Raw genomic sequence first — 14,513 nt, 5'->3', positions numbered from 1 at the left:
TGCAAGATCTTCAACACAGTAACCCTGAACGCACCTCGGGCATAAAATGTGACTGCCTTGCATTCTCCTAATCGTGCATCTTACAGTAGAGATTACTATTCCCTTATGAATGATTTAATAAAACCAGTGAGTTATTCGAAAAGGTTACCAGTCCACGAGTCTAGGACTTGAAAGCTGCGGTCCCACACCACTCCTTTCCCCACAACCACACCTTGGCAAAAGGAGTAGCCCGCGGGAGCAGGTGGTGGGCGGGCTTTCTCTGCGCCGGGCTGTGACGCCACTTCCAGGTTCTGCGAGTACTTCCGGGTCGGCCAAGGTCAGTGGTTTCTGCGGCTGCCGGCGAGGTGGTGGGGGAAGTAGGCACCTCCTGCTGGGCTCCTCGCCGTGCTGCTTCTGTCTACTCCATTGCGGGAAGCGCCTTCCCCACAGGTACCGGATGAGCCGTACCCGCGCTCTCTGCCTCCGCTCCCAGTGCTGGGGCTGCGGTCGTTTAGGTCTTTTCCGAGGGCTGCTTGGAGGGCGAGGCCCTTACCTCCCGGGGCCCGGGGTCGAGCCTTAACCAACTTCAATCCCGGAATGGCCCTGCGGCCGGTACCCGGGTAGGCAAGGGAACGGAAGGAAGGCGGCGGGAGACGATTGTGTTCTATGCGGAAGGTTTGTTCTCTACAGGGTGCCTGCTGAAAGGTCCTAGGGGGGAGGCCCTGCGCTCATCCCAGCGCCGAATTTTAGCCAGGTGAATTTCTTAAAGCATCCAGGGTTAGGGGGAGGAGGATGTCGAGTGTCCGGGGAGCTCATTCCTTAAGTGTCTCATTCTTGTGCTGCTTTGCTTGAAGTCCGCTTTCCAACTTCATGCGAACTGCGACCAAAGAATAAATTTAACTGGAAGGTTTGACCAAGGACTAGGACTTTGAATTTCTTCCAAATGAGGAGCCTTCCAATTTAATTTTCTAAACTACAGAATGAAACTACTAAATTTATGTCGCTGGTAACACATCTAAAATACTTGAACATTGCACAAGAAATTTTTAAGAATCTAAAATTATTTAAAGCAATGGTTTTCATAAACGTTTAAATGATAGCTATTTTTTTTACTAATTCTCGAGGTATAATGGACATAAATTATACTGGTTTCAACATAATTCGATATGTTTACAATATATATTGTAAAATGATCCCCACCACAGTGAAAATATTTTTTCTTTTTTGTGATGACTTTTAAGAACGACTCTTTTAGCAACTTTCAAATATACAATACAGTGTTAACAGCTACAATCACTATGCTACACGTCAGTGATTTTCAACCGGTGTGCCGCAAGAACTTTTAAAGTATGCAGCGCTGGCTGGTGTGGCTCAGTGGATTGAGTGCCGGCCTGTGAACCAAAGGGTGGCACGTTTGATCTTTGGTCCTGGCACATGCTTGGGTTTCGAGCCAGGTCCCCAGTTGGGGACACGTGAGAGGCAGCTGATTAATGTCTCTCTCACACATTAATGTTTCTCTCTCTTTTTCCTTTCCTCCCCCCGCAAAAAAATAAATAAAAACTTAAAAAAAAATGAAACAAACAGGCAGCACCTGACTATTTAGTCAGGGACACTGACCTCTTTTCCCTTAGATTGTCAAATAAAAAAAGAACAATAGCTATCCAGTGTGAATGAATCAAAAGTATACCTATTTTTTTTGTTAGATGAGCAAGAAATATATATTTTTGGTGTGCTGCAGAATTTTAATTGTGTGCCATGACATGAAAAGGGTTGAAAATCACTGTTACATGTTATATCCTCAGGACCTACTTTATAAGTAGAAGTTTGTACCTTCTAACACCACCCCATGTCCCCCTACCCAACCATCAGTCTGTTCTGTATGTGTGAGCTCAGTTTGTTTTGATTTTTAGATTCCACATGTAAGTAATATCATACAGTATTTGTCTCTGACTTATTTCACTTATCATAATGCCCTCAAGGTCCATCCATGTTGTCACAGTTGGCAAGGATTTATTCTTCTTTGATGGCTGCATAATAAGTATTCCATTGTGTATACTTTAGGGCCTCAATAACATCATTTAGTTATAATGTTGATGAGAAAAAATGATTCTGGGCTAGGGTCACTATGTGTATGGTTTACATGTTCTTCCCATGTCTGCATGGGTTTCCCCAAGTGCTCTGGTTTCCTCCCACATCCCAGAGATGTACACGTTAGGTGAATTGGTATGTCTACATTGTCCAGTCGGAGTGTATGTGTGAGCGCGCCCTACAATGGACACAAGTCCTGTCCAGGGTAGGTTCCTACCTCGCACCCCAAGCTTCTGGGGCTGTATCCACCCATGACACTAAATTGGAGTGAGCAGGTTAGAAAATAATGACCTTCATTTGTTTTTAGTACTCTTTCTTAAATGTCTATGTAGAGCTCACATTTATTTCAATATTTAATTTTAGAAGTGTGATGTTTTTGTGACTAGAAATATGCCATTATGTTTTTTATGCCAATACCATACCATTTTGATTATTATAGGTTTATAATATAGATCAGGAAGCTTGATGCCTCCAGCTCTTCTTTTTTAAGATTACTTTTATAATTTTCTTTCAATTACAGGTGGTATACAATAGTATATTAGTATCAGCTCTACAACATAGCAGTTAGACATTTTTAGAACTTACAAAGTGATCACCCCAACAAGTCCAGTACCCATATGACACCATATATAGATATTACAATCTTATTCACTGTATTCCCGGTGCCTCACTTCACACCTCCCTGCCTGTTTTTGGGACTGGCAGTGTGTACATCTTAATCCTTCCCTTTTTTCACCCAGTCCTCTAACCTGCCTCCCATCTGACAACACTTTGTTTTCTGTATGATCTGTTTCTGTTCTGTTTATTCATTTACTATGTTTATTAGATTTCACATATAAGTGAAATCATATGCTATTTGTTTTCCTCTGACTTATTTCACTTAGCTTAATACCTATGGGTCTATCCGTGTTGTCATAAATGGCAAGATTTCATTCTATTTTATGGTTGAATAATATTCCATTGTATGTATATGCCACATTTTCTTTACCCATTTACCTATCAGTGAACACTTAGGTTGTTTCCATATCTTGGCTATTGTAAATAATGCTGAAATGAACACGGAGTGCATAAATCTTTTTAAATTGGTGTATTGGATTTCTCTGGATAAGCACCCAAAAGTGGAATTGCTGGGTCATAATGGTATTTCTATTTAATTTTTTGAGGAACCTCCATACTGTTTTTCATAGTGGCTGTACCAATTTACTAGGGTTGAGAATTTACTAGTACACAAGATTCCCTTTTCTCCATATCCTTGCCAACACTTGTTTGTTGATTTATTGATAACAGCCATTCTGACAGGTGTGAGATGATATCTCATTGTAGTTAACTTGCATTTCCATGATGATCTGTGATGTCCATCTGCATGTCCTTTTTGGAGAAACGTCTATTCAGGTCCTTGGCCCTTTTATTAAAATTGGATTGTTTGGTTTTAGGGTGGTAAGTTGCACGAGTTTCTTATATTTGGGGGACATTAATTAACCCCTTTTTTGAAGTATTTTCTCCCCTTCAGTGGTTGTCTTTTCATTGTATAGATGGTTTCCTTTGCTGTGCAAAAAATCTCTAGGTTGATGTAGTTCCATTCGTTTATTCTGTTTCTCTTGACAATGTGATATATCCAGAAAAAAAGACTATTAAGAGTGATGTCAGGAGTTTATTGCTTATGTTTTCTTCTGCGAGTTTTATGTTTTCACATCTTACATTTAAGTCTTTAATTCATTGTGAGTTTATTCTTGTATGTGGTATGAGAAAATGATCTAGTTTTATTCTTTTGCATGCATCTGTTTAGTTTTCCCAACATCATTTATTGAAGAGATTGTCTTTACACCGTTGTATTGGATTGGCCAAAAAGTCCATATGGTTTTATACATAAAATAAAAAATACATTTTTCATTTTCACCAATAACTTTATTGATTTGGATATTTTGAGTATGTCAGCTATCTCTGGAGTAGTATAACGTTGATTGTTCCCAGTTAATGTCTTGATTTGATCACCATCAACTTCAGCTGGTCTACCAGACCATGGAGCATAATCCAGCAAGAAAGGTCCAGTGCGAAACTTCACAAACCACTTTTGACACGTTCAATCAGTCACAGCACCTTTTCCATATGCTGTAAAAATCCTGTGTGTGTGTGTGTGTGTTTCAGTTGCATTTTTTTGTTTCTTGAAATAATAAAGAATAATATGCCAAAAATGTTGTGTATTTTCTTCCATCAATATTCAAATGGCTACACAAAATTTCACCAATTTTGATAGTTTTTTTAATGCATGCTGCTATGACAGCTGTAACAATACAATCTAACAAACTGTTTCTAATGAAGTTAAAGACAACCGAGTACTACTAGAGCCATCTTACAGAAAAAAAACAAATGAACTTTTTGGCCAACTCAGTTATTTTCTTACCTGTCATAGATTAACTGGCCATATAGATGTGGGTTTATTACTGAGCTCTCTATTCTGTTTTATTGGTCTATGGTAGTGATTTGCAACCTTTTTCATCTCATGGCATGCATAAACAGATTAGTGAAATTCTGCAGCACACCAAAAAATAGGTGTAATTTTGATTCATTCACACCAGATGGCTATTGTTGTGTTGGCTCTTGTCATTTTTCTATTTGACAATCTAAGGGAAAAGACTGCCCCTAACTAAATAGTCAGCTGTTGCATGTTTTAAAAATTCTTGCAGCACCCTGGTTAAAAATCGCTGTTCTAGCTGCCTAGTTTACTTCAGTGAACAAAATAGACAAAGGTCCCTGCCCTGGGGGGGATTTATATTCTTTTGGAGGATACACAAAATAAACATAAGTAAATTACATATATTTGAAGGTGATGGTGCCATCAAAAAAAAACAGAAACAGGGGGACTGGGGAATTCCGGAGTGGGAGTTGGTTTTTAAATATGACAGTTTAAGCCTCCTTAAATACATGCTATACTTGAAGGAATTAAGAGGACCAAGTGGATATCTAGGGGAACAGTGTTCCAGGTAGAAAGAACAGCCCCTACAAAGGCTGGAACATGTCTGTCATGGTCTAAGAGCAAGGAAGCCAGTGCATCTGGAGAAGGGCAAGAACAGGGAGAAATAATAAGTAGCCAGATTATTGTAAGGACTAGTGAAATGGAAGCCATTGGAGGTTTTGAGCACAGAAGAGGATCTAACCTGTGTTTTAAAAAATCAGCCCTGACCAGTGTAGGTCAGTTGGTTGGGTGTTGTCCCACAAAGCAAAGGGTCACAGGTTCAATTCCCAGTCAGGGCACTTGAGAGAGGCAACTGATCAATGTTTCCCATGCTTTCTCCTCCCTTCCCTTCTATCTAAGTCTTTTTTAAAAACTGACCTATGTCTTTACCCTGGCTGGTGTGGCTCAGTGGATTGAATGCCAGCCTGCAAACCAAAAGGTCACCCATTCAATTCCCAGTCAGGGCACGGGCCTGGGTTGCAGGCCAGGTCCCCAGTAGGGGGCGCATGAGAGGCAACCACACTGATGTTTCTCTCCCTCTCTCCCTCCCATCCCCTCTCTAAAATAAAGTCTTTTTAAAAAATGTATCACCTGGCTGCTGAGTTGGGATTCAAGTGTAGGGGCAAGCCTGGAAGCAGGGAAACTAGTTAGGAAGCTATTTCAGTAATCCAAATGACAGCTGATAATGGCCCTGATCAGTGTGGCTCAGTTGGTTGGGCATCATCCCACTAGGTGGAAGGTCCCCGGTTCAATTCCCAGTCCGGGCACATGTCTGGGTATTGGGCCAGGTCCCTGGTTGGGGCATGTGTGAGAGACAACCAATCAATATTTCTCTTTCTCCGTCCCCTCCCCTCTCTCTAAAAATAAGTAAAATCATTGTTTTAAATGACAGCTGATAATGGCACAGACCAGGGTAGTAACAATAGAAACCATGAGAAATGGTTGGATTCTGGATGCATTTTGAAGGTAGAGTTTATAGGATTTGCTAGGGATTGGATGTGTAGGTAAGTTTGGGGGAGGAGGATAAGGTACTTCAGAGGCTTTTGCCTGAACCCATAGAAGTACGGAGTTATAGCATCTGAGATGGGAAAGACAAGAAGAGGTGTTGAGTAGGCAGTCAGATCCAGGAGTAAGTTCAGGGGAGAGGTGTGTGCTAGTATGTGAATTTGGGGGTCATCAGCAGTAGCACTTAAAGCCATGAGACTGAATGTTATCATTAAGGAATGAGCATAGACAGAAAGCAGATAACCAAGGATGGTGTCTTCTGACATTGAGTTGAAGGAGAAGAGGATCAACGAACAAACAATATTGAGAACGATGAACCAGTGAGCTTAAGAGAACAAACAACCCAGAAAGCATTGTGTCCCAGAAGTCAGGCCAAGATCCTTTATCAAAGAAAGGCATAATCTCTGTGTCAAATGCTTAAGTCTGGTGAAGACTTGAGATGGGGATCGGCTTTAGCAATGCCATCGGTGTCCCTCACCTGTTTCATTTGAGTCTGGGGGCAAAAGCCTATGAGGGGTGAGTTTAAGAGCAAATGGGAGAAAAGGAATGAGAGAGAGAGAATACAGACAATTCTTACAAGTTTTGCTGCACAGAGGAATAGAGAAATAAGAGTATGGGGCTGGCTAGGGTATTTGTCTGGTTCTGGCTATATTTAGAAGGAAACACTGGAAGGACTGACAGATTGGATGCAGAGAGAAAAGTTAAGACTTCGGAGCTATCTTACTGGAAGACTAGATTTACTGTTTACTGAAGTGGGCACACTGAGGGCAGAAAAGATTTGGAGAGGTAGAATCAGGAATTTGGTTTTGACAGATTTAATTAAAGCCACCAACTTGATAATTCCATCCAGTGTCACATAGGCAATTTTATTGTAGGTGACAACAAGGGGAAAAGTCAGAACTGGAAATAAATTTGAGTCATCAGCAGACAGACAGTATTTAAAGCCATAAGCCTGGATTAGGTAACTAAGGGAGTAAAGCATATAGAAAAGACATAAGAAGCCTTAAGATAGTGAGAAGTTAGGTTGCTGAGGAGGAGCCAGCAAAAGAAAACTAAAAAATACACGATAGAGATGTGTGGTGGAGTGGGAGGAGAGAACTTACTATGAGGTCCAAAAAAAAACAAAGGGCGTCAAGAAGGCAGAAATGATCTAGAGTGGCAAATGTTCATAAGGTGTGTAATGTGAAGGCTGATAACCATTTTTGCTGAGGTTCACCTGATGGTTACTCCTTGATTATATCTCCTCATGTCCGTTTCTTTACTGAAAATGCCAGGAGGTCAGGGATCTTCCACCTGACGTGCCGCGGAAGCTTAGTAAATATTTGTCAAATCTGTACTACTGCCACTCTCTTGGAGTCCTCTTCTCTCTCTAATCTTGCACACAAGTATGTTTTTCACACGGCTGCCAATTTGTCTGACCTTTCCTGCCTAGAATGCTTCAGTCGCTCTCGTTACACGCACTATAAAACCCTGCAGCTCTCCTGATGGGACAGATCTATTATCCACACCATCGCTTTTGAATTCATCTCCTACTACTCCCTGTCCATACCTGTAGCCTAATAATACAGAGCAGCTTACATAGTTCTCTTCACAAACTATTATTTCATCCTTCTGTGGCTTTAATCATTCTATTCTTCTTAGCCTAGGATGACTTTCCTCCTTTGCTTAGCTAAAGACTAGCTTGATTCTTCAAGCTTTTATGAACAAGCTTATTCAGCCCATAGTCATCCTCCATAGTACACTGTTATCTCTATCACAGTTCTTATTGTTTTCAATTTAACTTTTGTATATTTCTGTTACCCTGCCTAGGGTATAATTTTTAGGGTCAGGAGTGTATATTTATCTTCCTCTTGCTACCACTTCTCCTTTTGTAAGTTCTATATCTCCTTTGTCAGTGCTCTATAAATATCAGATTTTTTTAAATAATGTAAGCCCCATATTCAATTTTTTTTTTTAGATTTTATTTATTTATTTTTAGAGAGGGAAGGGAGGGAGAAAGAGAAACATCAATGTGTGGTTGCTGGGGGCCGTGGCCTGCGACCCAGGCATGTGCCCTGCCTGGGAATCGAACCTGTGATGCTTTGGTTTGCAGCCCGCGCTCAATGCACCGAGCTATACCAGCTAGGGCAATGTCATATTTTAAGAGAACAGGAAATTGAAGGGGAAGGCATGCAGGTGTTAGCTGAAGGTTATCTGAACCCACGACTTGACAGTAAGTAGACAGGAATGGCACGTGGTGAGTTCTAGGCTAGGTCAAAGGGCAGACTTCTGAAAGAAATGGTAAAGATGTACATTTTAATAAATGTAATATTCATACTTCATATAAAAGTATAAATGCCTGTCAAAGTAATACATAATGTAAAAAATTTTAACTATTCCTTGTAATTCTAAAACTATTAATACAGTAATTTGCAATGACTTCTAATAGTATATATTAGCATATATAAAGTAGACTGTTTACATACATGATTTATGGTGTTTTCTTTTTTAATGCTTTTTATATTAAATTTCTAGGACATCAATGCAAGACTGAATAAGAAAAACAGCTTCTTCCTCTAAGCCATGGCATATCAGTTATACAGAAACACCACTTTGGGAAACAGCCTTCAGGAAAGCCTCGATGAGCTCATACAGGCAAGGACTAAAAAAATCAACATTTTAATTTAAAGGGGTCTATAATCTTGTTATATCCCTTATTTTAGACAAAGAGGTTAAATACCTTAGACTGTTTGGCCCAGTAACTCAGTTTTCAGGTTAATAACATCAAATTCCTGTGCATCTGTGCCATCCTAACAATGGGGCACAAAGTGTAATGCTGATTGAGTGAAGTTGGTGGATACACCTGAATTTTCAAAGAGTATTGGTTTGCTGTTCATGTGTGTAAGAAAGGCATATTCTGTGTAGTTTTTTTTTTTTCTTTCTTTTAATCCTCATCCAAGGATATGCCCAATGATTAAAAGAAAGGTGGGGAGAGAGAGAGAGAAACATCAATTGGCTGCCTCCCACATGCACCCCAACCAGGGATCAAACTGCAACCCAGGCATGGCCCTAAACGGGGATTGAACCCACAACCTCTTGGTGTGGGGGATGACACGCCAACCAACTGGGCTGTCCAGCCAGGGCTCGATGTAGCTTTAAGATAAAGACGAACAATTTAATAGTCTTTTGAGATTTAAATTACAATTTTGAATTCATGTTTCAACTTTATGAGAATTTTTATAGGAACCTTTCATCTAGGAACATTATTTCCACTTGTTTTTATATATTTAGTGAGCTTCAGTAAGATTTATTAGCTTTTTTAAAAATATATTATTGGTTCTCCCTGACCACTGTGGATCAATGAGTTGGGCATCATCCTACAAAGTGATTCCCAGTCAGGGCACATGCCTAGGTTGCAGGCTCAGCCCCCAGTTGGGGCACATAGGAGAGGCAACTGATCGATGTTTCTCTCCCTCTCTTTCTCCCTCCCTTACCCTCTCTCTAAAGATTAATAAAAATTTTAAAAATATATGTATCATTGGTCCTGTGTTTTTTATTGAAAAGAAACTTGTTTTTTTTTAATTTAATGAATGCTTCATTCCAGATGCTACAAAGGAATGATAGTCCAAGTTTTGTCAAGGTGTTATAACATCACTGCATGTTTTCTTTTCAAAATTATGTTGTATCAAGATAATGCAAGAAAGTATTGTCATGCTTTGCTTCTTAATTGTCATTTATGACAAAGGAAAATAAGGGATGCTAGTTTAGAGGCTCTAGTTAGCCTCAGTGAAGTTTTTTATGATAATTCATGTTTTTGTTTATTTTGTCTTTAATACTGTTCTGATTTATGACCTCCACTTTTCCTTAGTCTCAACAGATCACCCCCCAACTTGCCCTTCAAGTTCTTCTTCAGTTTGATAAGGCCATAAATTCAGCATTGGCTCAGAGGGTCAGAAACAGAGTCAATTTCAGGGTAAGTGTATCTTCCTCATTCTAGAAGCCTGCACCAGTAGTTACAACAGTGTTTTTCCAGCCCTTACACATTTATTAGTCATGAAAGGAAGAAATGGCTCAGTCAGATTTTGGAACATGTTTTATAATACTGAAATCATACTTGTACTAAGTACCTTGATACTAAGTTTATCCACTTAATGTGAGATATAGAGTTTATTTTAGGTTTTTATATTCCATTGTTTCACAAATCAGCCTATGTATGTTTGGCTATCTTCCCTGAGGAATTACTGAGATTTCAAACACCTGAAATATTATCTGCAGGTGTTAAGGTGACAGTAATCCATAAGGTTACGGTTTTCAAACTGCTGCTCAAAAAAAACCTTTAATGAGAAGAATGCCATTTACACAGGAAAATAATAGTGTAGTCTTAGCAGCTGATACAGTAATCCACCTGAGCTAAGTCACAGGGTTAAAATTAATGTTTCCAGGAAATCCCTGCTTTGTACAATTGCAGAGAATTAATGTACTCAACAGTACATTTTCTTTTAAAAAGTGTTTACATAAAAATCCAAATGAACTTTTATAATTTCACCACATGGGGGCAGTAAAAAATACAAATTCACGTTTCCATTCAGCTTTCTTCAGATTTCAGGTAAGCAATTTGCAACTCTTGGCAGTGCTAAAAATAGTCTGCTAACTAAAAACTTTCAGCTCTTCCCTTAGCATATTTATCTAGGGATTCTTTTAATTGTTAGGATGAAAGTTAAGGAAAATCTTAGGATAAGAAATAAATAATCCTACTATTTTAAGAATTAGGTACTTGGTGGCTGAGTCTCAAATTGCTTTGGAGAAAATTGTGAGGGAAAATGACTTTTCATATCATGTCTAAATATTTTGTTTTAAAGGGCTCTCTAAATACATACAGATTCTGCGATAACGTGTGGACTTTTGTATTGAATGATGTTGAATTCAGAGAGGTGACAGAACTTATTAAAGTGGATAAAGTGAAAATTGTAGCCTGTGATGGTAAAAGTAAGTGTTCACCTAATTACTGTGAAAGCAAAGTTACATGAAATCTTGTTTTAATGAGTTTGTAGAAAATCTTCATCTGAAATGAAGGTGGAAAATGGTCAGTGGTCCACTCCCAGAAAGACATCTGGCCTCTGCCTCAGCTAGATTCTGACCAGATCGGGCATGGTCAGGGTGGTGTGGCCGTAGACTCAGCTGGATTCTGAGTTCCAGATCTCAGACAGGCCTCTGTGACACGTAGACTACTTTCGGATTAAAGTTATTGCTGGGGGGGGGGGGGGGGTTTAGCTGCAAATTTGAAGTGTTTTCAGGCTTTTTCACAGCCTCCTTTATCTTTAAGGAAATGTTTGGTTTTGACAATTTATCCTATGGTTTCTGTGTTGCTGAATACTTAAACACATTTTATATTTAAAAAGTCATTAATAGTGAACATCCATTCCTCTAATCCAATATGGTGCAGCAGACTGAGGAACTTGTTCATGTCCTTAAATGTTTCAGAACTATACATCTCTGCTTTCTGTTCCATGATTATTTCCTTTTTGCTAATTTTATTTTGAACATATACTTGACTTTTCTTTTGTACTCTGACCCATTTGTGCTTAAAGCAGCTGTTCCTGAAATGAAATAGAAAAGACTGTCGCTGTCCCAGGAAGGGGGTTTTGAAAAGCAAGGGAAAGAGAAATATAGAAAGTAATCCCCTACATTTCTCAGGTTATGGGTTGGAGTTTTTCTATATACTTTGGGTTTGGAAAGAAGTAATCACTGAAAAAAATGTATAGACAACAAAAGCACACAGAAGAAAAACATTTGTAACAACATCTGGAGATAACATATCACTCTTAATGTTTATTGTATAACCTAGTCATATTTTTACAGTGATATATGTATGTATGTATAACATTTGCAAATACATCATTTTCAAACATGTCATTAACTCTTCTCTTAAACCTGTATTTTAATGGCTGCATGAAATTAAGAAATAGTCTCTTCCAGATGTCAGAAAGCCTCTGAAACCAACAATGTTATAATGACTTGTACCTTTCAGAAGGTTAACTGATCCTTCTAAGAGCTTTAAAAGCATATTACTTTTTAATATAGTCACCAAATACGTTTGTTTTTTGGGGGGGGGGGGATAGGGGGTCACAAGGTAACATGTCTGTATTTAAGATAATGTATACTTTTGTTTATTTTTTTATAATGTAAGTCAATAGCATCTTTATAACCTTTAGGTGTCTAAGTTTTTATTAGACTGGGCATTAAATTATAACTCCTAGACCTATCAAAGTGAGTTAATGATGTAGCCCAGTACTGTTCAGTAAAACTTTTGTACTGAGGGAAATGTTTGTCATCTGCAGTTTCCAATAGCCACATAAGGCTATTATTAAGCATTTGAAATGTGTTAGGACAACCGAGAAATTTAATGTTTTAATTTTTATTGAATTTTATTAGTTAACTTGAATTAATTTGAATAGCTGCCCTGTGGCTACTGGTGGCTACCATATTGTACAGTACAGATAAACTAGAAGGGCATCATTTGAAACCATTGGAAACATAGCTAAGAACCAAAACATCAGCAAAGAAGGCCACTGAGTAAACAGAGTCCAAACATGTAGTTTACTTATAGGAGCTCCGTTCTGGTGGTCTTAGAGGTACAGGTTATCTGTTTTTTCAAACTTTCATGGATAAAAAGTAGCAGAACAGCCTTACCTGTTGCTGGGCTTCTGAGGAGCTTGCCCTACTTACAACACATTGTAGTGATCTTCAAAGAAAACATTATTGAGTATTCCAGAGAAGCTTAAAATGTATACCATGTACTCTGTGTCAGCAGAAAACAATACAGACTTACAAAATTTTTCTGAAATTAAAACATAAATGGTTAAGAAAATATCATTCCTCAGTAATCAGATATATGTGGTGCTACTATGAAATAAGCACATTTTTCCTAAAAGTCGGCTTTCTGAAATAAAGTCCTGATAGAATAGCAGAGAAAAAGTGATAGTGGCTAGAATTTTTATCTGTTTCTCACCAGGAATTAAGTGCAATTCTCTTCTGATTATATGTTATGGCCTTTGTGGTTTAAAATTTTGGGACAGTAGAGAATCTGAAAAGAAATATGGTAGTTAGCAATCACGTAAACCAAATGTAGCGTAACTTGATTTTTCTCTAATGCTAGCATAATATGGAGAACCAAGCATTGTGTTTTTACCTCTGCCTTAAAAGGAAAGTCCTCAAGGTATTTCCACGGTCAGCTTCCCTCTTCAACCTTGCTTCCCTCCTCTTCCCCACCCCTCAAACCACCGCCACCATTAGATCCTATTTTATGATACTATTAAAATTAATTTAAAATTAAATTTCTCCTTGAATTTACTCTTTTTCTCCTCTGTTTCCTAGATACTGGCTCCAATACTACAGAATGAATAGCACAATGGCTTTTTGTATGTCATCTTCTGTTACTGTTCATCACTTTTTAAAGAGAAGCCTAGAAGAGACTTTTTATTTATTCTAGCATTACAGAAATGACTACACTGTGCTGTACTATCAGAGAATCCAGTAGAAAGAAGCTTATAACTCTGTAGCCTCTTACATCACCTTGATTATACAAAATGAAGAAACAGAACTTTTTTTTAATGACAAATCAAACATCGTTGCCTTCCAAATAGCATTCTTTAATAAACTCATTTTAAAACTCAATGTGGGTAATAACTGGTAGAGCTGTTAAGCTAGCAATATGAAAATATTATATAAGTATTTTGAAAGAGCATCATGTTCTTTGCAAAGGAAATTAGAAAATGCATTCATTTCAATAAAGTCAGGTTAGTTTTATTGATTGTAACAGATTATAAAAGCATCAACAAGAGCAAAACCAAAATCTGGATTGGAATTTTACTTAGAGAATCCCTTTTTTTAAAATATAAAACTGCTTTGGCTGGTGTGGCTCAGTGGATTGAGGGCCTGCCTACGAACCAAAGGATCACTGGTTCAATTCCCAGCCAGGGCACTTGCCTGGGTTGCAGGCCAGGTCCCTAGTTGGGGGTTTGTGAGAGGCAGCCCATCAATGTTTCTCTCCCTCTCTCCTTACCTCTTTCTCTAAAAATAAATAAAATCTTAAAAAAAAAATAAAAGTACAAAACCAGATAATCATCAGTGTAAAAAAACATAAGTACAACTGAATTAGGAAAAGACAATCTTTAGACAGCTTCCATAGTCAAAACAAAATAATAAAAATACTCCCAAACATAAAATAGTCCCCACACATCATTTAAATTATATCCTGAACTGGCCATTATTGACAAAGTTTTATACATTTTAAAATGATCTACATTTTGCCAGTTACTAGACTTTTAATTAAAAGTCTTAATGTATGCCATATCTTGTGTTCTTGAAGGGAAAAGTTTCCCTTGTTTGTCAATTTCAATATATAATGAACAATGTGGCATTTCTGGAATATCGGAGGGAGAATGTCGGGCACAGAGTAGCTGAGCAACGGATTTAGCAGGTGCATTGAGATCAACTGTGTTTAATAAGG

At 38.4% G+C, this 14,513-nt stretch overlaps 1 protein-coding gene across 5 annotated transcripts; it reads left to right on the top strand.

Moving 5' to 3' along the window:
- The first annotated feature begins 304 nt into the window (after positions 1-304).
- GTF2A2 (general transcription factor IIA subunit 2) lies at positions 305-13,678 on the top strand. 5 transcript variants are annotated; one of them, XM_045823688.1, is made up of 5 exons: positions 305-429; positions 8,540-8,659; positions 9,882-9,977; positions 10,864-10,990; positions 13,379-13,678. In XM_045823688.1, exons 2-5 carry the CDS (start codon positions 8,588-8,590, stop codon positions 13,402-13,404), a joined length of 321 nt encoding a protein of 106 aa, XP_045679644.1. In that variant the 5' UTR covers positions 305-429; positions 8,540-8,587; the 3' UTR covers positions 13,405-13,678. The 5 variants fall into 5 exon arrangements, with proteins under 5 accessions (XP_045679644.1, XP_045679639.1, XP_045679643.1 ...); XM_045823683.1 differs by having other exon boundaries at positions 9,873-9,977; XM_045823687.1 differs by lacking the exon at positions 305-429 and adding an exon at positions 455-733.
- The last annotated feature ends 835 nt before the right edge of the window (positions 13,679-14,513 follow it).

The sequence above is a fragment of the Phyllostomus hastatus genome, unplaced genomic scaffold, assembly GCF_019186645.2.
Source record: "Phyllostomus hastatus isolate PE091 unplaced genomic scaffold, TTU_PhHast_1.1 phas_scaffold_501, whole genome shotgun sequence".
Taxonomy (NCBI): Eukaryota; Metazoa; Chordata; class Mammalia; order Chiroptera; family Phyllostomidae; genus Phyllostomus; species Phyllostomus hastatus.
This window is presented reverse-complemented; position numbering and strand designations above follow the sequence as displayed.